The sequence below is a fragment of the Equus przewalskii genome, chromosome 15 (assembly GCF_037783145.1).
Source record: "Equus przewalskii isolate Varuska chromosome 15, EquPr2, whole genome shotgun sequence".
Classification (NCBI taxonomy): Eukaryota; Metazoa; Chordata; class Mammalia; order Perissodactyla; family Equidae; genus Equus; species Equus przewalskii.
This window is the reverse complement of record NC_091845.1, coordinates 48581257-48603827: the sequence shown is the minus strand read 5'-3', so window position 1 is coordinate 48603827 and position 22571 is coordinate 48581257. Positions and strand designations below refer to the sequence as shown.

The 22571-nt window shown below is 39.3% G+C and overlaps 1 protein-coding gene across 9 annotated transcripts in view; it reads left to right on the top strand.

Moving 5' to 3' along the window:
- OXSR1 (oxidative stress responsive kinase 1) overlaps positions 1-22571 on the top strand; it is a 99179-nt gene that overhangs the window by 68178 nt on the left and 8430 nt on the right. For 2 of the 9 annotated variants that reach the window (XM_008530726.2, XM_070577259.1), the window contains 9 exons: positions 2207-2329; positions 7286-7321; positions 11229-11375; positions 12999-13063; positions 15627-15679; positions 17033-17101; positions 18226-18290; positions 18708-18822; positions 19319-21455. In XM_008530726.2, coding sequence (XP_008528948.1) covers positions 2207-2329; positions 7286-7321; positions 11229-11375; positions 12999-13063; positions 15627-15679; positions 17033-17101; positions 18226-18290; positions 18708-18782 — 633 coding nt within the window. In that variant the 3' untranslated portion in view covers positions 18783-18822; positions 19319-21455. Of the gene's footprint in view, positions 1-2206; positions 2330-7285; positions 7322-11228; positions 11376-12998; positions 13064-15626; positions 15680-17032; positions 17102-18225; positions 18513-18707; positions 21456-22571 lie in introns of those variants that run through there. The other 7 variants (XM_008530724.2, XM_070577258.1, XM_008530723.2 and 4 more) reach the window with 5 other exon arrangements.

The window sequence follows — 22571 nt, the reverse complement described above, 5'->3', positions numbered from 1 at the left end:
TAGGGAATGATGCCACCACCAACAAAAAGCTCTTGGAAATGGAAAACGTTATAGAAGAAATGAAAAAATTTGGGGGCTGGCCAAGTGGTGTAGCAGTTAAGTTTGCATGCTCCACTTTGGTGGCCCAGGGTTCACCAGTTCAGATCCTGGGTGCAGACATATGCACCACTTATCAAGCCATGCTGTGGCAGACGTCCCACGTATAAAGTAGAGGAAGATGGGCACAGAGGTTAGCTCAGGGCCAGTCTTTCTCAGCAAAAAGAGGAGGCTTGGTGGTGGATATTAGCTCAGGGCTAATCTTCCTCAAAAAGAAAAAAAAAGAAAGAAATGAAAAAATTCAATACAAAGGTTGTAGGGTAAAGTTGAGGAAATTTCCCAGAAAGCAGAGCCAAAAGGCCAAGAGAGAGAGATAACAAGAGAGAAAAGATGAGAACATTAGAGGATCATTTGAGAAGGTTCAACATTTGAGTAAAAAGAGTTCCAGAAAAGGAGAACTGAGAAAAACAAATGAAAGGAAATCATTGAAGAAATAATTCAAGAAAAATTTCCAAAACTGGTAGTCATGAATTTCCAGATGGAAAGAGCCCAAGTACTCAGCACAATGAATGAAAATAGACCAACACTAAGGCACATTACCATGATAGTCAGAATGCTGGAGGCAAAAAGAAGATCCTATAGCCTTCCAGAGAGTGCTGGGAAAGGTTGCAGACAGCATCAGGAGTCATAATGACCTCAGTAGCACCTCTGGAAGCCAGATCACAGTGGAGCAGTTATGTTCATTAGGAAAGAAAATGATTTCTAACCCAGACTTTTTTTTATCAGGCAAACTATAAGTGAAACGTGGGGATAGAATCAGGGTATGTTTAGAAATGCATGGCTTTAATAAATGTGCCATGCTAACAGGGGAAGACATGCTTAAACTAAGAACCGGGAAGTCTTATGATCTAGGAAGTATGGTTCTCTGGGTGATGGTAGAGTGAGATCTGAAACCAGGCTAGAGTGGTATGAAATCAGGCTAGGGTGGAGCAGGTCATGAGGCTTTGGTGAGAGGCTTCCTCCAGAAGATGATCCTGATGCATACCTAATGTATGTGAATGTGGTGAGAGGAGATTTACACATCTGGGAGAGAACTTGGGGATAAATAGGACAAGTGCATAGAAATAAGCAAATATTAACTCCAGGGGAAGCAAAAATGTTATACAGGAAGGAAAAGTAGTTGTAATATACTCTAAGTCTCAGTTGTATCATTTATATAATCATATTATATAAACACTGAATATTGATTTAACCAGAATTACAATATATCTTGAGAAAAGAGTAGGAGGTTGATAATAGGGGTAAATTCTCATCTTCCATAGTGGCAAGTCCAGTAGACAAGTTCTAAAACCAAAAAATCAAGGGGTAATAATAATAATAATAATAATTACCTAGAGAGATGAATATAAATTCCAAAAGAATAAGCTAAAATGAGTTGAAAGTGGTTGGCCTGTGGGGAAGAGGGAGAAAGTTAGGAGATTGCTGTTTTTCTTAACAAAACTTGCACAGCTTTAGTACTCTTGAAACTGTGCAGGTATAGTTGTGATTTTTATAATTAAAATTAAAAAGAAAAGAAGCAGAATCTTCTTTAACTTGGATTTATTTATTTAGGGGGCTGAAAACCATCTTTTTAAAAATTTTTCCTGTTTCTCCCCAAAGCCCCCTGGTACATAGTTGTATATTTTTAGTTGTGAGTCCTTCTAGTTGTGACATGTGGGATGCCACCTCAGCATGGCTTGATGAGCCGTGCCATCTCCGTGCCCAGGTTTTGAACTGGAGAAACCCTGGGCTGCCAAAGCAGAGCACGCAAACTAACCACTTGGCCACAGGGCCAGCCCCTGAAAACCGTTTTTTTTTAAATGTCTTGCAACATGAAACCATTAATCAGATTTGACCTATGACTTCACATAAGAAAGACTGGGTGATGTTCGGGCTCAGAGTGTAGAAGTATAGGGAAAGTCAGTGGTTGTGAGTAAAGATAGGTAATGGAGATTGTGAACAGAGAGCAAGTGAGGGGTGGAGGATATGAATTTTTATGGGAAAACTTACTTATGGGGAAAATGATTATGTGTCTACTGTGTTGAATAATAGAAGGACAGGGAAATATGACTTTTCTATATAGTAAATGTCAAACATTACTGTAATTCTCGTCTCTCTTCCTAATGAGCAGGTTCGGAGAGTACCAGGTTCCAGTGGCCGTCTTCATAAGACAGAGGATGGTGGCTGGGAGTGGAGTGATGATGAATTTGATGAAGAAAGTGAGGAAGGGAAAGCAGCAATTTCACAACTCAGGGTAAGTTTTGTTAAACTGTATACTTTAGAGCTCTATCTTTTTGTTTGAAGCCTCTGAGGTAATCCTATGTTCTCTGGTTCTGTTCAGCTTAACCAGCTAAAATACAAAAAATACAGGTGTTAGTGACAGTTTCCTTGAACAACTTACTAACAACAGGAGCCCAGTTAATTCTACATGGAAAAGTGGACTGGCACATCTGTTTAAATATGATAACATATAGGGTATATAAAAATGACCCAAATCTGGAAATAAAAACTACAATGTCTGAGATGAAAACATACTGGATAGGATTAATGGCTGACTATATTGCAGAAGAAGGGATTAGTGAATTTGAAAACCTAACAATAGAAACTTTGTCCCTAAGTCTGCTAATCTTCTACCTGAAGAAAAACAGTGTACCTCTTCTTTAATTGGTATATCCTGGGGCGGGGAGGGGGGGAGTGGTGTGTGTGTGTGTGTTTCCTAAAAGCAGTGAAGACAAGGGTCTTGTTTTGGTTTGTTTCATCACTCTTTTTTCAAGTTAATGCCTTGGGTTGATTGTTAGGATTCATTCCCAAGAATTCAAATGTGTATAGGAAATGCTAATGTTTGAGGTCATCATAACCTTGACTGCGCAGAACCTTTTTGTGGGATGAGTCATGGGTAGGTGGTGTCTCTCTGCCTGCTTTTAGGATCTGCTCGGTGGTAGCACTTATGACTCTTGCTGATCAACATTGAATGTTTGTTGATCTTGTTTGTCAAATAAGGTCTGTGGGTCTAGTCCTTTTGCAGTTTGTCCTTTTCCTTTAAGTTTGTAAAGAGCTTGCCAATGAAAATCGGCAAAAGTTTATTAAGCTCTAACCTTGAAAAAGCTCTTAAAAAGATAACAAATGTAAACATTCATTTATATACAATTGTGACTTCGTTTCTGTACATATGTGAGACTGTGGCATCTTTTCTTCCTTACTTTTTCATGTGATTTCTCTCTTAATTGATATTCTCTTGTAATGTTATGTTAAAACCTCCAGGAGAAGCTAGAGCTACATGATCCTTGTAGTTCTAGCTTCCTATGAAAGAGATGCTACTGCTGTTTTTCCTCTGACCAACAAATCATATTTGGCAAGATAAATTACAGCTTGTCAATGTCTGGTTATTACTCCATAGCTATCTGCAAGAGAAATTTGAAAGTTCTGAAATACTTAGAGTAGCTATTTCTAAGCAGCATGGAAATTTTTGTACTTTGTTCACAGAATAAGTAGCTTTCTGTATTTCTCATGTTATCCAGCTTTTCTCATGTTATCACTTTAGTCATTTTTGATACCATGAATTCTTTTTTAAAAAGAGAGTCTTTTAAAACTGAGTTGAACTACATTAAAAGAATATACCATGATCAAGTGGGGTGGGGTGCAAGGGTGGTTCAGTATTAGGAAATCTTGTAATATTAATAGGCCTAAGGAAAAAAAAAATCATATTCTTATTTTCATTCATTCTGAAAAAGCCTATGACAAAATTCAGCACGCGTTCATAAAAAAGATTCTTGGGTAGTTCCAGATTTCCATCTTTATATCATTTTCTTTCTGCTGAAGAACTTCCCTTAACATTTTTTGTAATGTGTGTCTGCTGGTGATTATTTCTTTAAGGTTTTATGTCTGAAAATGTCTTTATTTCACCTTTGTTTTGAAAAGATACATTTATGCTAGGTATAGAATTCTAGATTGATAGGCTTTTTCTTTCACTATTTTAAAGATGTTGGTCAACTATCTTCTTGTTTGCATTTTTTCCAATGAGAAATCTACTGATATCATTTATAAGTCATATGTCTTTTTACTCTGGCTGCTTTTAAGATTTTTTCCCTTTTTAATAGTTTTGAGTAATTTGATTATGATATGCCTAGGTGTATTTTTTTTTCATGCCTCTTGTGCTTGGGGTTTATTGCACTTCTTTGATCTGTGGGTTTGTAGTTTTTATCAAGTTTGGAAATTTTTCAACTATCATATTTTAAAATATTTTTCTGTCTTCCTTCTACCTTGGAGACTCCAGTAACACATATATAGGCTGCTTAAAGTTGTCTGATGGCTCACTGATTCTCTTTTCATTTTTTAAAAATTCTTTTTTTCTCAGTTTCATTTTGTATAGTATCTATAGCTAGCCTTCAAGTTCATTAATCTTTTCTTCTGCAGTCTCTAATGCTAATCCCATCCAATCTATTTTCTATCTCAGACAGTATAATACTCTAGAAGTTTGATTTGGTGTTTGTTTATTTTTACATCTTCCATTTCATCTTCCACTTAACTTTTTGAAGATATATAATGGTTATAATAAACTGTTTTAATGTCCTTCTCTGCCAATTCTAACATCCGTGTCAATTCTAGGGCAGTTTCGTTTGATTATTATCTTCATTATGGCTTGAGGAGTGTTTTCCTGAGTTGAGGAAATAGAGCTGAGAGTCTGGGGAGACCAAGGCAGATAAAATTGGTAAGGGCAAGTACAGGGAGGAGAGAGCTACACAGAGACAGAAGCTTAGAGGTCTGCAGAGCTTCCCTTTTGAGTATTCAGCAGAGCACTTATCAATGAATACATGTGAGAAAACTACCTGAGACTAGAGAACCGTGCCCAGCACTCACACAGAGCCAAGAACGGTGCCTATTCCCACCAGCCAGGCTGGAGAAACTTGTAATTCACAGGCATTGGGTAGAGTTTTCAGAATGGTCTTGTCTCAGTAGTGAGGATTACATAGCCCTAGACTGAACACTGCTCCAGACCCAACTAACAACTCATAAAAACAAGATTCAAAAGGATTAAGCTATTTCCAAGTAACTTTACTGTATTCCAGAACAAAGCTCAAGAGTTATAGAAATACAAAATTATCAGCATGCAACATGGTAAAATTCACAACTCCTGGCATCCAATCAAAGATTACCAGGTATGCCAACAGGCAGGAAAACAATAACAACAAGCACACCTTATGCCAAGATCTTGGTCTCTAATGTCATTCCCTACTAAAAGAATAAGGGCTTCTTGGAGAAATGGCCTATTCCAGGGCTTACACAGGGAAAATTAAAGATAAATCTGGAATATTTTCTTTTATCAGAAAGAAAAGATCTTTTATTAAAAAACAAGTCCTAGTAACACAAGAACCAGGTTGAAGGAGCTCCCACTGGCCAAATTAGGGAGAATTTGACTATCAAAATCATTAAGTGCAGTAATAAATTCTAAATTATTTAAAAAGAAAGAATCTATGAGTCCATGACAATAATATATAAATATATAAATAAATGGGGGGAAGGGGATGGTTTTTCATTACAGTAAACTGCAGAGTGCTGACAGGTAAATGTGGAGGAGTGTTGGAGGAGGGAATCATAATTTTACAGCCGTCATAAAGTAATCATAAAGATTAGATCAGGCACAGATCATCAACAGATGCTAAATATAGGGGAAAGTTTTGATGAGCAGTATATTTACATAGTCTTAAAGTGTCTCTCCACAGATTGCCTATTAGTTGCAATGGAAAAAATAGTTACTGCATACTGGAGAAATTGGAAAAAGCCTTGACTAGATGATTAAAATGAACATCACTAAAGAGAGGCAGATGAACATGTGATTCCCTAAGATATAATACCCCAGGAAGGACACATCATGACATAGAATTCCAACTGGGAATTCGTACAAGTGTAATCATTAGAAAACATCAGACAAACCACAAATTAGGGGCATTCTATTAAAATAAAGTGTGTGTGTGGGGGGGTGACTATATTCTTCAAAAATGTTAGTGTGCCAGATATAAAAAATCTAAAGAGACATGAAAACTAACTGCAGTACATGATCCTAGAGTTCATCTTTTACTGGAAGAAAAAGGCTATAAAGGCCATTATGAGGTCATTGAAAAAGTTGGGTTATGGATGGTAAATTAGATGAAAGTGTTATATTGTTGTTAAATTTACTGAAGTTTTAGTACTGTGAAGTTATATAAGAGAATATCCCTATTCTTAAGAAGAAATTCTCAGTGACTATTCAGTGGTAAACAGCCGTGATATATGCAACTTGTTCTCAAAGGGTACAGGAACAAATATAATTGATTAAACATATATATTTAGAAAGAGAGAAAGTGAGCATGTAAATAATAAAGCAGATGAGGAAAAAAGGTTAATAATAGCTGAATCTGGGTAAAGGATGTACTGATGTTTTTTGTATTGTTATTCTAAGAAGTTTAAAATTATTTCCAAATATAAGATTTTTTACAAAATGGTTTTGGGTTGGCCATATGTTTGCTGTGGTACATTAGCTATTACCTGAACCTTGACTCTCCTTAACAAAATGGTGATGAAAATTTTAAGAACTTAAGTCGACCTGTTAAGTAGTCTAAATCCATACTTAGTTGAATTTCCCATAAACTGATATTTGTTTATAGATATGTTAAGGTTCTTTTGTATTCTCCAGTGCCTGTGTCCAGAATTACTACTAACTATTAGGATTTACTAAATAATTTAGCTTAGACTCTTATGGCAGATTGTAGTTAGTTTTTCAACTTTGGCTCAAGAGTTTTCTCCCTTAAAGCCCATAATCAGAATTACTCTATTTTGAAAATGTTGGATAATTAGCTTGAAGGTTTACATTGGGTCTAGGATATTATGCACATGATATGTTCATGATTAGTAGAAAGAATTATACCTTGAAGATCGTGACCTCCCTACTACCTGGGAAGTCAGTCCCATTATGTTTGCTTATAAACCTCAAGTTGTGAACTGTTAAAATACCATATAGTACATTGATGTCCTTGGGCTACCTGGACAGAAAATACAGTAGTATCATGACAGTTTTCTTTTTCCAGAAAACTTTGACTAGGGTTACTGGTGAGTTAATGTATGGACCAGAATGAAATGGAGTTGACTTGCATTTCATCTTGACGTACAGTTTGCAACTGACTGCAAGTAATCTGAGCTTTGAGTTAACCAGCCTCCTTTTATGTATTCCTTTTAGTCTCCCCGAGTGAAGGAATCATTATCAAATTCTGAGGTAAGTAATTGTGACTTTTGAATCATTAAAGTATATATGCTTCTGTTTTGGTTTGGTTTTAACGTTAAGCACATTTTTTTTTGTATGTGCCTAAATGGGAATGTGAATTTATACTAAATTTTATCAGAGATAGCAATTCTGGGTCTGAATGGACCTTTGTGGTAAATTGGTGCCAATGCACTCTTTATTTATGTATGTATGTATGTATGTATGTATGTATGTGAGGAAGATTGGCCCTGAGCTAACATCTGTTAGCAATCTTCCTCTTTTTTGTTTGAGGAAGATTGTCGCTGAGTTAACATCTGTGCCAGTCTTCCTCTATTTTGTATTTGGGATGCCCCCACAGTGTGGCTTGATGAGTGGTGTGTAGGTTCACACCTGGAGTCTGTACCCATGAACCCCAGGCCACTGAAGCAGAGCACACAAACTTAACCACTATGCCACCGGGCCAGCCTCACCAATGCACTCATTTTAAAAGTTGGCCTGTGGGTCCAGAATGTTCTTATTTGCTTGCTTGACTTTATGAATTGCGTTTTTGGCTTGGGCTGCTTGAAGTGGAAAGTAGTCTTTTTGCATTAATCTGTCCATGGATTTGTCATATGCCACCTTTCCTTTTTGGAATTTCTTTTTCAAGTCTCTTCTCTTGTCAAATAGATTCTGTTGTCTGTAGTTACTGCCTTAGGGTGTTAAGGAATCCTACTTAATAGAATCCTATTAGGCTGGCCCGCCTTATACTCACTACCTGAAGAGAATAATCATTTTATGGCTGCATTCTGTCATACATTCTTCCATCTGGCGGTATCTGCTTTCTGAACTCAGCATTAGTTTAATGGCATGCATCTTGTGCTCTTCAACCAATTTGTTCTTGCCCGTATGCTTAAGAGTAACTATTTTTCCACTTCATTTGCATACATAGTGTACAAGTTGTGGACAGGATTTGTATACATAGCATTTCACTGTATACATAGCATTCCATTGTTTAAGACTGACAATAAATACTGTACCACAGCATATTAACAGGCCAGTATCTGACAACTTATATTAGAACTCCTGTTTACTAAGATTTCTGGCTCCTCTTCTTGGTACATGATAGAATTGCATTTCCCTGCCCTTTGAAGTTATGCATGGCCATGGCAATTACTTTGGCCAATGAAATATGACCACAAGGAAGAGCCACTCTGTGATCTCCTGGGTTCCCTTGCCCATGCCACCATGCCCTGCATCTCTGAGTGAGGATGATATGAGCTTAGCCTCTGCTGGCCAGAGATAGACATGAAATGTGTGCAAGAAATTTTTGGTTTTTTTTGTTTTTTTCCGAGGAAGATTAGCCCTGAGCTAACTACTGCCAATCCTCCTCTTTTTGCTGAGGAAGACTGGCCCCGAGCTGACATCCATGCCAATCTTCCTCTGCTTTATACGTGGGATGCCTACCACAGCATGGCTTTTGCCAAGCGGTGCCATGTCCCCACCCAGGATCCAAACCGGCAAACCCCAGGCCGCTGAGAAGTGGAACGTGCGAAGTTAACCGCTGTGCCACCGGGCTGGCCCCAATTTTTGTTCTTTTAATCTACTGAGAATTTAAGATTATTTGTTACTCTCTAACTTAGCCTATCCTGACTATTCTTAGTTTCTCAGAAATTAAGTGAGGGGATTGTACAGATTATCCAGAGTCTTTCTTTTTGGTTGTCTTGTTCCTTTGCCTAAATAGCATCACCACAAGAACTCTCACCTGCTCATACTCATATTCTCATGCTCATGACTTTTTTATTATTTTTTTAAAATTTATCATCTTACCTTTTTTTTTTTTTCCCTGAGGAAGATTAGTCCTGATCTAATATCCTTGCCAGTCTTCCTCCACTTTATATGGAGGTCGCCACCTCAGCGTGGCTGACAAGTTGTATAGGTCCACGCCCAGGATCTGAACCAGTGAACCCCAGCCACCAAAGCAGAGCACACTGAACTCAACCAGTATGCCATGGGCTGGCCCCCATCTTAACCATTTTTAAGTGTACACACTTCAGTGGCATTAAGTATATTTACTCCGTTGTGCGACCGTCACCACCATCCATCTCCAGAGTTCTTTTCATCTTGGAAAACTAAAACTCCCTACCCGTTAAACAATGCCTCCCCATTCTCTCTTCCGTCCAGCCTCTAGCAAGCACCGTCTACTTTCTGTCTCTGAATTTGAGGCAGGTGGTACTCTAGGTACCACCCGTATAACTGGGATCATGCAGTATTTGTCCTTTTGTGACTGGATTATTTTCACTTAGCATAATGTCCTCAAGGTTCATCTATATTGCAGTGTGTATCAGATTTTCCTTTCTTTTTAAGCCTGAACAATATTCTATTGTGTGTTTGTGTATATATATGTGTGCGTGTGTATGTGTGTGTGTGTGTATATATATATATACACACACACACTACATTTGTTTATCTGTTCATCTGTTGATGGACACTTGGGTTGCTTCCACCTTTTGGCTGTTTTGAATAATGCTATGAACATGGGTGCATGAATATCTGAGTTCCTGATTTTGATTCTTTTGGGTCTACACCCAGAAGGGAATTGCTGGATCATATGGTAATTCTATTTTTAATTTTTTGAGGAACCATCATGCTGTTTTCCATAGTGGCTGCACTATTTTACATTCCCACCTGCAATGCACAAGGTTCCAATTTGTCCACATCCTCTCATTACTTTGTTTTGTATAACCTTTCTGTCTTTATTATAGGTAAACATATATGTGCATGCAATTTGGAAGCTAACTACTCTTTTGAAATAGTGCTAATAATTATATTAACATTTTCAAAACTCATCTTAAAGTTCTATTTTCCTATCAAAATCCAGAACCAGTGAGTAACTTCTGATTTTTCTCTATAAGAAGCTTAATGAACATAAAATTTTGCTTCGTGTTTCCTTGATTTTACTTATGTAATAATCAGCTATTAGACCTCTTATTGCCCTTGAAATTTTTTTTCTTTTAATTCTGAATTTTAGCCTTTGCATTGATTTTTTTCACTAACTTATAATTTTGAATATATTTAACTTGATTTTGTACTCAACATGTCTTTTTTCTCCAAGCTACATAATTAAAATTTGAACTATTTCAAACATGCAAGATAATATATATAATGTCTATGTTAGTTATAAAGCTTCATACCCATTTTGAAAAGCTTTTCAGATACATTAAGGAATTAATGGTTGCTTGTCTTTATAAGTAGTGGAAGGTCCCCAGCCATGGAAAAATGTAGCTTCCATAATTTTGTATTATGTACTTGAATCTGTATTTTGGAGGTGCTTTTTTGCTAGGTAAAGAGGATAGAATAGATGTAGTTAAGAATAAATATGATTCAATGAACTGCCATTCTGAAAAGAAAAGTGAACTGACAATATATGCTACAACATGGCTAAACCTCAAAACAATGCTAAGTGAAAGAGGCCAGACACAAAAGAATGTGAATCCTATGATTTTGTTTATATGAAATGTCCAGAAAAGACAAATTGATAGAGACAGAAAGTAGATCACTGTTTGCCTAGAGCTGGGAGTGGAGCAGGAATTAACTGTAAGTGGGCATGAGAGAACTTTCTGAGTGGATGGAAATGTTCTAAAACTAGATTGTGGTGATGTTTGCACAAGTATAATTTTTCTAAAAGTCATTGAATTGCACACTTAAGTGAATTAAGCATGATATAAATTACACCTCAAAATGCTATTAAAAACAAAAATGCCTGGAAATATTTGCCTTCCATTTGGAATAGATGTGTTCACAGACGTAGAGATATGCCAGGACACTACACAAAAACTCCTCTGAAAATATCTCACACACATGAGACTCTGCTTGCCTGTCAGTAGATTTGCTTTCTCTTCCACTCAACTTAAGCAACACTGTATGTTTGTTTTTGTTACAGCTCTTTCCAGCAACTGATCCCGTGGGTACTTTGCTCCAAGTTCCAGAACAGATTTCCGCTCATCTACCTCAGCCAGCTGGGCAGATGCCTGCACAACCAACTCAAGTTTCCCTCCCACCCCCTGCAGAGCCAGCAAAAACAGCTCAGGTAAAGCAAGGATATGCTTTAATTGTCAGCCTTCTGGATAGATGAAGAAAGAGAAGTGGTGAACGCAACATAATGTAATATGGTTGATGAGTGGTAGATTTTGAAACAAGTTAGAAATTCTGTTTTCACTGTTTTAAATGTGTGCAGATACGAGTTTTACAAGAACCGCATAGGTTTTTAAGCAACAAAATAAGTTGATGATGGAAACATTCCAAACATCAAAATTTGGGGGGGCTGATTTCTTGTCAGCTTTGATCATTATTATGTTTAACTTCATAATGCAGCTGATGGAATTCATCCTGAGACTGGAATTGTCAGCTCTTCTGTTTCTTTTTGTTCATTTATGCTTATGTTATTTACTATCTCCAATCCAGTTTTCCTGTATTACTCTTAAGGTAGTTGTCAGATTTTGTAAGGGTTGATTTTGTTGAAATTAAGTAATGTAATCTATAAATCCACTTACTGAGGCATGCACAAACTTCATTAAATCATAGTACACTGGGGCGGGCCCCGTGGCCGAGTGGTTAAGTTCGCGCACTCCACTGTGGCGGCCTAGGGTTTTGCCAGTTTGGATCCTGGGCACGGACAGGGCACCACTCGTCAGGCCACATTGAGTCAGCGTCCCACATGCCACAACTAGAGGGACCTGCAGCTAAGATATGCAGCTGTGTACCAGGGGGATTTGTGGAGATAAAGCAGAAAAAAAAAATTATAGTATACCGAAAGCAGCTGAGGGAATGAGGGCCCCACTGTGAACCCCTCATGCTATGTAGCTCCCACTCCTCCTTCAGGAAACTCAAATGCTGTAAGCAACATGTGGCCTTATGCTCCATGAGGGTAAGATAGGGCTTTCAGACTCTATTTATTAAATATTAGCGGTTTCTTTTTTTTCCTAACATTTTAGATGGAAAGAAATAAAACTGGGAGTTCTGATTTTTTTCTTTTGCACCCCGGTGGTTCATCTTGTGTTCTGCCTTTGGAGAACACTGCTCTGAGCCCTTCCCGTTATTCATGGCACTGACTTTATTTAAAGCCCCAGCATTCCATTTCTGCCCATCATATGGAAAAAGATACAGTTGTCTTCTGAAAACTGATGAAAAGATTGAATTCATTTTCTAAACAACTTAAATAGAATATATATCCTTCAGTGAGCAAGGGATAGCTGTACAGTTTTGAGAGGATTAGTTTAGCCATTAAAAGACCTGGACCCTCCGGTTGGGTGGACTCCTAAGGGGCAGTCAGTTTAGACCTTACCTTGTGTGTTGTCTTATATAGTACACTGGCGTATTTTTTAAAAGGAAAAATCTAGCTTCATGCTTTTCACCCCTGTAGAAAGGAGCAGGGATCTCAAAAATACAAAATTTAAATGTGGCTTTGTTTGGAATTTCATGTAGGTTTGAGAATCATCTTTCTAATTGTGTTTGACTCAAGCTGACATTCAGCTCTTGTTGCTGCCTTGGAATGCATGTCCTCCCACAGCAGGGAATGTCCTAGGGACTAGGCTGACCTCACCTGGAGATGAAGAGAATTGAGGCCAAGTGCACAGTCCTCTGCAGATGACCGTTAATCGCATCCGTGCTTAATAGTCCAGGCACTGACTTTATAACTTTCAATGCTTTTTAGGCTCTGTCTTCAGGAGCAGGTTCACAAGAAACCAAGATCCCAATCAGTCTAGTACTAAGATTAAGGTAAATAGACCTTTTTTTGTTTTCTGAATACTCTGCATATGCTGTTTTCTCTTTGAAAGTTACTCATTTTTCTAATAGTCTGTGCCTGACAGTAACTGGATAAGATTGTGTGTCTTCCCAGCATCAAGTGCTATTTGCTTGCAGGTGTATTTCCCTCAGAAATAATAGCAACAGTGTGAGGACCTGGATGTTAGTAGGTCCTGCAACTGAAACACACATTCTCTTAGTTGTTTTTCCACTAGTAGTGACAAATTTATGCGTTTGCAAGATAGCTAGTTTAGGTTAGGAGTGTAGTCTTTAATTGAGGAAGAGTTTTTAGGGGAGGGCCACTAGTTCGCTTATCTGAAGATTAGTCTTATAATTGTGACCATATAAGTATTGTGGACTCTGAGATCAACTAACCCAAGAATGGAGCACTTTCTAATTGTGATAGATCAAATAAAGGCCTTGTTCTTAAAAGATGAAAGGAAAAACCTCTAAGTATATTTTTGATCCGTCTCTGTTTTACAGCAGGTGTTCTAAATTGATGGTTCATATAGAGAGGCCCTAACAGGTTGCTCACAGGAAGTACGACAGGTGGTAATAGGTTTATTTTAACTCTCTTCCTTTGCAGGTAGTTGGATTAGGATTCCAGAGCTTTCTTGTCAGAATAGCTAGGGCTGTTGTATTGCTCTAATTAGGTCTCTTTCTATTCATAAGTGCATTTGAAAAACAATAAATGTTAAAGGCATCACCTGAGATAGTTCAGGCCTTCTTTAATTATTACTAACATTTTTAAAGAGTTCCACTGAATTACCCTTGACTCATTCCTCCTTCCACATGTGAATTCCTAGTCTTTTTCTCAGTGTGACTATAATTAGAGATAGAGGCAGTAAGAGCTGTTTTGAGAATGTTTTGATTTTACCACTAGGAGCAATTAAATCATGCCATAAGTGTGAAAACAGCAGGTTTGGCTACCTTTCCTTTCCAGAAGCCTGCTCAGTATACCTAGTCTCATCTCAGATAGTTCTGAATTAATAGAATGTCTTAGTACTCTCATCCTATTTTAATTGTACATGAGGAATACTACTTGTCTCTTTTTAAAAATTTGTTTTGAAATCTTATAGCAGTTAATAGTGTAAGAATTCTATTTGGCATGTGCTTCAGGAAGGTGGGGAAGATACTTCTAAGTGATGTAGTTAGCTTTTTGAGAGGGTAATTTTTTAATGGACTATGTTCTAGACTTGTTTGTGGAAGAGGAAGCTGGATACTTATTCTCACTGAAGAGGACTTTGAAGTTAAATGTCTAGAAGAGATGATAGGCACATTTAATCCAGTTTAGCATATTGTTGTCTCTGAAGATGTTTGTGCTTGGCATGCCAGTTAAATCACTAAAGTGACACTGAACATTCTATCTTAATTATTCAGTTTTCAGAAAGAATAGATTGAATAATTATATATTAAGTAGACTATGTATAGCACTCTTAGCTATTGTGGAAGAATACCAAGAAAAAAGAAAATGAAATGCCTCACTTGATAATCAAAGCTAGGTGGGAAGTTGATTTGTTTTATGTATTTAACATAGCTGAAAACAAATTTCAGGTAGTATACATGCAGAAATGTTAGTCTGTGTATACCAGTGCAGAGAGAAAGCAATGTGAGGGAAAAATCACTTTGGGGCAGGTTATGTTGGAGGTGGTAGATGTATTTTAAGCACAATTTCAGTAACATCCTCAAGCATTTGTCAAATAGACCTAAGCCCTCTGCATTGTTTAGGTAAAATGGATTTGGGTCCTCAGTCATCAGGCATGTCTCCCTTTAGACATAATGTTCTAATTTCTCCACCTTCAACCAGACCTGCAGGGAGCCTGGTAATCTCAGTACATGGTGTGGTGAGTGATTGCTGTAACTGTCCCTCAGTGGTCACATGTTTGAATCTCTGGAGTCATATATTAACTCTGCTGCCAGTATGGACCCAATTTCTTTCCCCATCTTCTCTGCCTGCCCAAATCCTACCTATCTATTAAGTCCTATCTAAAAACTACTTCTGAAGTTTTCCTCATTATCCCAATCTATGTATTCTTCATCCTCATCCTCTGAACTCCTGTAGAATTTAGGGGATTATGATGTATTTCATTCTCTGAGACTGCCGACACTCATCACCAGTGTTCTCCTAGGTGCTCTCCTAGGCCTACGGGGTGTGGAGGTGGGAGCGGGGATAAGGGTGAAGAGGGCATCCTGTATCATTTTAATCACCCTCCCTAGGCTTGTACAGATTCCCTCTGGGTTTTATTCATCACCTTAGTGGTAATAAGGATGGGAGTAGGCATATAAGAATCACCTCAAAAGCATGAGATCTTTATATTGCTCAATGGAGAACTTAAGTTAAAAGGGTTGTAGAACAATTAGATGATCACTCTGAGGTGTTTGCTCTGAGGCCTGCAGTGTGAGCTCATTAGGACAAATCATGTGATCTGTCGGAGTAGAGCAGTCTTTCTTGAGGCATAGCTTTCCTAGTATATGTGGGCAGAGTCTGTATTCATAAATTCAGAAATTATTTTACACGTTCTGTTTTCTTTCATAGGAATTCAAAAAAAGAACTAAATGATATTCGATTTGAATTTACTCCTGGGAGAGGTAAGGCATCAAAAACATTGAAAACAAAATAACTTCTGATTTGTTATTTAATGAAATGTGCCATGAAGAGTTTGTCCTTTAGATATATTTTACTTTTAAAGAATGATAAAAATGTTTCTGGTTTAAAAGGTTTGGGGGGGCATATGAATAAAATAAAAATGCTATTTATTTACTACTCACCTCATTTAGAAAACCTAGTATAATACAAACAGTAATGAATATAGCTCTAATTTACTGCTTACTATAGGCCAGGCCTTGTACTAAACATTGTCTCATTAAATTCTCAAAACAGCCTTCTGAGGAAAGATTATGATCCACATTGTATAGTTGATGTAATCAGGGCTTAGAGGGAGGTGACGTGATTTACTGCAATTCACACAGCCGGGAAGAGGTGTAGCTGAAATTCAAACCCAGATCCGTCAGAGTGCCGAGTTCTTGCCCTTATCACCGAACATGGTTGTCCTCAGTGACTCCAGAAGAAACAAGGCTTCTAGTTGCTTCTCTCCCCTGGCTGAAGCTGAGCTCTGTCGTACATAGTTTCTGGCCATGAACTTCTCCCGGGGACAAGACTTGTTTTCTCTCTCGCCTTTGTTACTCAGGGTTCAGATTTAGGAAGTGGCCAGCAGCCAGCAGATCTCTGTCCTGTGTGCCATGCTTACCTCTTCCTGCTGTCTCAATAACATCAGCAACTAAGTATCAAAGAGAGCAGATGCAGATGTACAGAGGTCTATCTGTTTTACTTTTTAAAAGCCAGGCAGAGTCACATTTTAAAGAACTAACTCAAATTGCTGGTCATCCGCACAAGTGTGTGCACACCTTTTACCCAGGGCTCCTCCTGTTCCCTCTGACGGGCACAGTGTTCAGTCCTTGGGAAGCAGCACTACTGAGTCAGTGCGAGCTGAGGTTGATTGAGGATTCTCTGTCCTCATCTTTAGTTTCTAGTTGTACCCACTGCTCAGATTGTACCACCTGGAATAATTAGACATGAAGAAAAGCCCACTAGAATGAAAAGAAAATGATTTTAGCAAAAAACATGTAGTGTAATCCCAAAGGAGAAGAGATTTCAATTTGTTCTCTCAAGATTTAATTGAGAAAAAAGTCATTCTGCTTTATTAACCCTGGAGATGTTGTATGCTCATCATGTCTCAGAGGTCACAGGGCTTGGGTACAGGGTTACACTTGGAATAGGAGTTTCCTCTGAAGCGTCACTGTCAGGTGCTCTTCTGACAAGGGCCCATCTAAATTATACTGTTAGTGAGTTAGCAACTAGCTTGGGTGTGGCAGTGCCGGCACCTGCTCGGAGAGTTACCAGTCACGTGCACATCTAAGAAACAGAGTACTTTGTCTTTGCAGATACAGCAGAGGGTGTGTCTCAGGAACTCATTTCTGCTGGCCTGGTCGACGGAAGAGATTTAGTAATAGGTAACTACTTTGTGCTCTGCCCTTGTGTCCCTGTGTCTCTGTCCATGTACTTAGGACCCAGAAAACCAGACTTTGATTCCACTGAGCAGGTCCAATGGTTCTTGGTTTTGCTGAAATATTGGGGACAGGTACTGGGGACAGTTCCTTCCGAAAAAGGAAATTTCACTTCTGAGTTTGCTTTGCAACCCCTGATGATAGTAAGTGAAAGCACACCCAGGTCTCTGGGAGACTCTGGTAGAAGTGACAACAGAAGTCACAGGTTAAAGTAAGCTTGGCCATATCTAATCCCTTTTGGAGGATGAACTATACCCTTGTGGAGCTAAGGGGGAAGCAAAAACCATTAGACATTTAGTCCTAGAAAAAAGCAGAAGTAAGAAAAGGCACCGTCAGGCCACAGGTACATATTACTAAAGGAAAAGACCATTGTCTAGGGCAAGTCAGCAAAGTTTTTCTGTAAAGGGCCAGATAGTAAATAGTGTAGGCTTTGTGAGCCATGTAAGTCTGTGTCGTTTTTAAACCATTCTTAGCTCACAGGCAGAATAGAAGCAGGCCGCAGGCCGTAGTTTTCTGACTCCCAGTCTTGGGCTTTCTGGTCCATGAATAGGCAAATCATACCTCTTTCAACTGAGTGTCTTTCCTAAGTTAATACAGCATCTTAGGGGCTGGCCCAGTGGTACAGTGGTTAAGTTCACACCTTCCGCTTCGGCGGCCCGGGTTTCGCCAGTTCAGATCCCAGGTGCAGACATGGCACCGCTCATCAAGCCATGCTGTGGCAGGCATCCGACATATAAAGTAGAGGAAGATGGGCACCGATGTTAGCTCAGGGCCAGTCTCCCTCAGCAAAAAGAGGAGGATTGGCGGCAGATGTTAGCTCAGGGCTAATCTTCCTCAAAAAACAAAACAAAACCAAAAAAAAAAGCATCTTAAAGAAAGTTAATTTGACAGCGATTCAAAATTTCTTTGTGCTACTTGGAGTTGAGTTTAAAAGATAACTTTCGTTCGGGGAGTGATTTATCTTTCTGCTTCCATTTTGATTGACATAGAAGATCATTTAAGTTTTTAAAATAGGATTGAAAGTGGATTTACTTAGCTTCTCATTACTTTCTCTGTTTGTTTGATTACAGTGGCAGCTAATTTGCAGAAAATTGTGGAAGAACCTCAGTCAAATCGATCTGTCACTTTCAAACTGGTATTCATCCCTTCCTCCTTATTAACCATCTTACTTTTTACACACCAGCAGCCTCTACATACCAGATTCTATATTCCCTGAGTGATGAGAATGTTAAAATATGGTGAATTGTGTTCATTTAGCCTTCCCAAGACCCTGGGTTGACGTCTGCCTTTGAGTGGCCTCCCTTCCTCTCTCTCTCCCAGGAAACCTCCTATCCCAGGCCCTTGACTAGTCTCAAGAGAGATTGTTACCCATTCCGACTGCAGCTGTGTACCTAGTCCCTACCTTTTCTGGAGACACCTTCATCTGCTTCCTGTTTGTGTCCCAGGGACCTGCCCCTTACTGCCTTCCTTCCCATAGTCCCCATACCAGTTTTAATTGCTGCCTGCAATTTTATTTATCACTAGCCAGTTTCTCATTCTGTTTGGTTCCTAGGCATCTGGTGTCGAAGGCTCAGATATTCCTGATGACGGTAAACTAATAGGATTTGCCCAACTCAGCATCAGCTAAACCACAGCCCTGGAAAAGGCAGCCTGAGGAGATTCCACACGTGTGTATCTCTGTTGCTTCTGTTGGCCTAAACCCACTACTGCCAAAGAACCCAGCAACAAACCTCCCAGCTAGCAGCTTTAGAGGTCTTTCTTTATGTTCTTCCTGCCATCATTCCCCCTTTTCCCCACACGGAAAGAAAAGTTGGATCACCAGTGGACAGCATCCCTTCAAAGAGTTCCGTTAGTAAACTTAGTGCACGTTCCCTCTCTTCCTCCATCTGAGAAGTGGCCCATGTGCCTCAAGGCCCAGGAGGGAGATCTGTCAGCTCATCTTGCCTTACTCCAATGATGGCGCTGGGTGGAAAGTAGCAGCTATATTGGGCTTCCTCATTCTGCCTGTTCTCCCACACCTGAGAGGCTGTGGGCATCTTGGGATAGCTCTTTACCACTGAAGTAGCAATTAAAAGTTGATTATTCAGCTGGAGCCCAGAGAATTTAATTTAGTGATTTTTTTTTTTTTTTTTTTTTTTTTTTGGTATCTGATGTGAATTCTAGGAACCTTTGTTAGGAAAAAGCACAGCCTCAGATGGAGGCAGCCTAAACTGTGTTCTTGTTTTGTTCATGATGTTTCTAAGCGTTTTGCTGAAGCTGCTCTCAGGCACCCCTCTTCATTACTCCCTCCAGAAAGGGTTGCTAGCCTTAACTTCAGCTGGTGCAAAACATCTGACTGGAGTCGAACTTCAGCCATCGGATCCTTCAAAGTGGAACTTTGGACTGTTTTTAGAGAAAACATCAAGTAAAAGTGTAAAAGTGGCTTGTAAAAGTGAATTTTCCCAGCAGTGGTTTTTGAACAGGAGAAATCGTAACTCATATCATTTTGGAAGTATTTATTTTCAAATCTTAAAAAATTAAATTGAAGAAGAAACTGCTCCTTGATCCTCCCTTGGAAATCAATTTGCCTGGCCTCCAAGTCATGAGGAAATGCAAGGCTGAGATTTCTGCAGCAATAAAGGAGACTCACACTGGGCCGGGAGGTCTGCCTTCTGCCCCCTCTCCTGCACTGACCCTTTGGAGGGGGTCCACACTTCTGTGTGCTGAACCTGACCCAAGACGGAAAGTGAAACCACACGTGCCATGACTTTTAGGATTTATGAGTAGACACTGTTCATTTGATTTTCTACAGAAATAATATAAATTATTCTTTAGGTTTAAAAAAGAGCACTCATAATGCAATATGTGAATAATCAGTGGGGTTGATTTTTTTTTCCTACTGTTTCACAGTCAGCCTTTGTCTAATTGTAGGTAGCCCTAACATTTTGTGTATGAAAGGGATACTGCCTTTGTCTAACTGCAAATAGCCCTAACAAATTTTGTGTATGAAAGGGATACTCAATCTGGCCTTAAGACAACACACAAAGATGGGTTTTGGCCCCATGGAAAAGGGAGAGTTCCCTCCTAGAGAATCATTCGAGCCCTTTCCAGTGTTGTTGGTCTGTGAATAACAAGATTGCTTTATCTAATTTTCTCTTGGAGCATCTCTGAAAGCTTTGCCCACAACTGACTTGTCACAGTTTTTGTTTCATTCTGAGCTTGTAGTTTTAGTCATGGGCTGTCTTCACCTGCCCTGGATGCAAAGGCATGTTGGGAAAGGGATAGATGTTGGGGAGGAAGAGAGGGAGTGGGGATTGGGAACAAAGTAGATTAGAGGCACAGACACCAAAGTCCATGGTCCCAGCAGGATTGGTAAAAGGAGGGAGCCTGCTGAACCTGGAGAGAGAAAAGATTGATCAGCTTGCTGAAAAAATATTTAGCTTTTTTTTTTTTTGGAGGGGGGTTGGGGGGGGAATGTGGACAAGGAGGTAGGAATAAGGTATGAAAAAGAGACAGTGTCCCCTTTGGCACAAGACTAATAGCTTACCTTAGAGTCTTTTTGGTTTCAAACAAGCCCATCATGATCTACTTATTTCTGAGTCCAAGGGGTGTTGGCATCACTCTATTCTAGCGTTCTGTCTGGAGGTGGTCTGTAGCCCAGGCTGGGAGGAAGCAGCAGCCCATCCTCCTGTTCAGTTTCTCCAGCTGTCCATTACGTTTGAACTGCAGTGGGACAAGCATGACAATAGAAATGGGCTTGGGCTTTCTCTTTCTTTTCAGTTCATTTTTTGCCCTGCTGGGAATTAGGAGTCAGACACCAAGCCCCAGGACAGTGTTATTTCTTCTGCATGATGAATGGTGGACTCCCTTTGCTGACTTGTGCAGTGATGCTGAGAAAATAAGTGAACAGAAACTTCCCAGGTGGGACAGCACGTGACCTATTGAGCACCCTCGCTCCTTTCCAGGAGTGGTGGTTCGGGGTGCACCTGTGTCCCTGGGTCCCCAGGATTCCCTGGTCCCTGGGGCAGGGACTAACTTAGCAGGTAACATGTGCCAATGCTATTTGTGAAATGTATGGTCTTTCTAAATGACTAATGGATTTATTTGGGTTTTTTGCTTAAGTGTTGAACCAAATTCTAGAGCCAGCTGATACTATTTAATAATCTGGAAGATAGAATAATGGTGTATCAATAAATGGAGGTTTCTCCTTATGATGTATGCTAGATTATGGAAGATGTAAAATATTTGACTCCCCCCCTTTTTTGACTTTGTATTTTGCTGCATGTTTCCTTCATTTTTAATCAATAAAGAGTAAATTGTCTATGGTGGTGGAAGGATTCTTTACTTTAGCAGCTGTTGGTGGGGAGCACTGGGGAGAGGGTCAGGGAATCACTACTAACTTTAATTTTTCATGCGAATAGAGAAAAGCCAAAATGCACATAAACTAAAAAAATGTGTGTATTGATCTACAAATTTTCTAGAAAAGCTTAAAACCATTGTACAGATGGGAAAACTGAAATCCTGAAAGGAAAAGATAAGATCCCCCCAAGGAAATTTGTTTGGGTGCGATATGGAATTCCTTGCATTGATCTTCTTATTCTGATTCTGCTTGTGCCAGATTCAAGCCTTTAGGAGTCCCTTTTGGAAAGTTTGGAGCAGGGCTGAACTTGTCCCTTTTGGCTTTGATGTTGAAGTGGTGGAGTTTCCTGTGAGATTCTAGGCCCATCTGTATTCCTCTACCTGCTGGATAGGTAATCTCCCTAATAATAATTTTTTTCAGCAGAAGGTGGCCTTTGAGCCAGGACGGGACAGATTGTGGGTCCTGGTAATTCTGAGCTCAGGTCCTGGAGCCTTGGAGTTGACAGTGTTATCATCTCATTGAATTTGCTTTCACGATAAGCAAGTTGTAAAAGTGGACTCTGACTCTTATGGGGCAGAGAGGAGGTGTTGGTTACTCGAAAGTAACCATGGTGTTTATGGAGGGAAGAGCAGGTGGGGCAAGAGTAAATAGAGCCTCCGGACTTGCTCTCTAAGAAGGTCAGACCTTATCTAGAGGCCTGATTCCTTAGCTCTGTTTCTTCGTGGTAGAAATGCTCTAGGCAGCAGTTCACGTATTCCTCCTTTGGAATCAGCTCATCTACCCCACTTTTTTTTTCTTCAATAGACTGTTTTAGAGCAGTTTTAGTTTCACAGCAAAATTGAGCAGAAAATACACAGAGTTCCCATATACACCCTGACCCCCCACATGCACAGCCTCCCCCACTCTCAATATTCCGTGGTACATTTGTTACAATTGATAAACCTTCATTACACATTATTATTACTCAAAATCCATAGTTTACATTGGGGTTCATTCTTGCTGTTGTACATTCTCTGAGTTTGGACAAGTGTATAATGACATGTATTCATCATCACAGTGTCATACAGAATAGTTTCA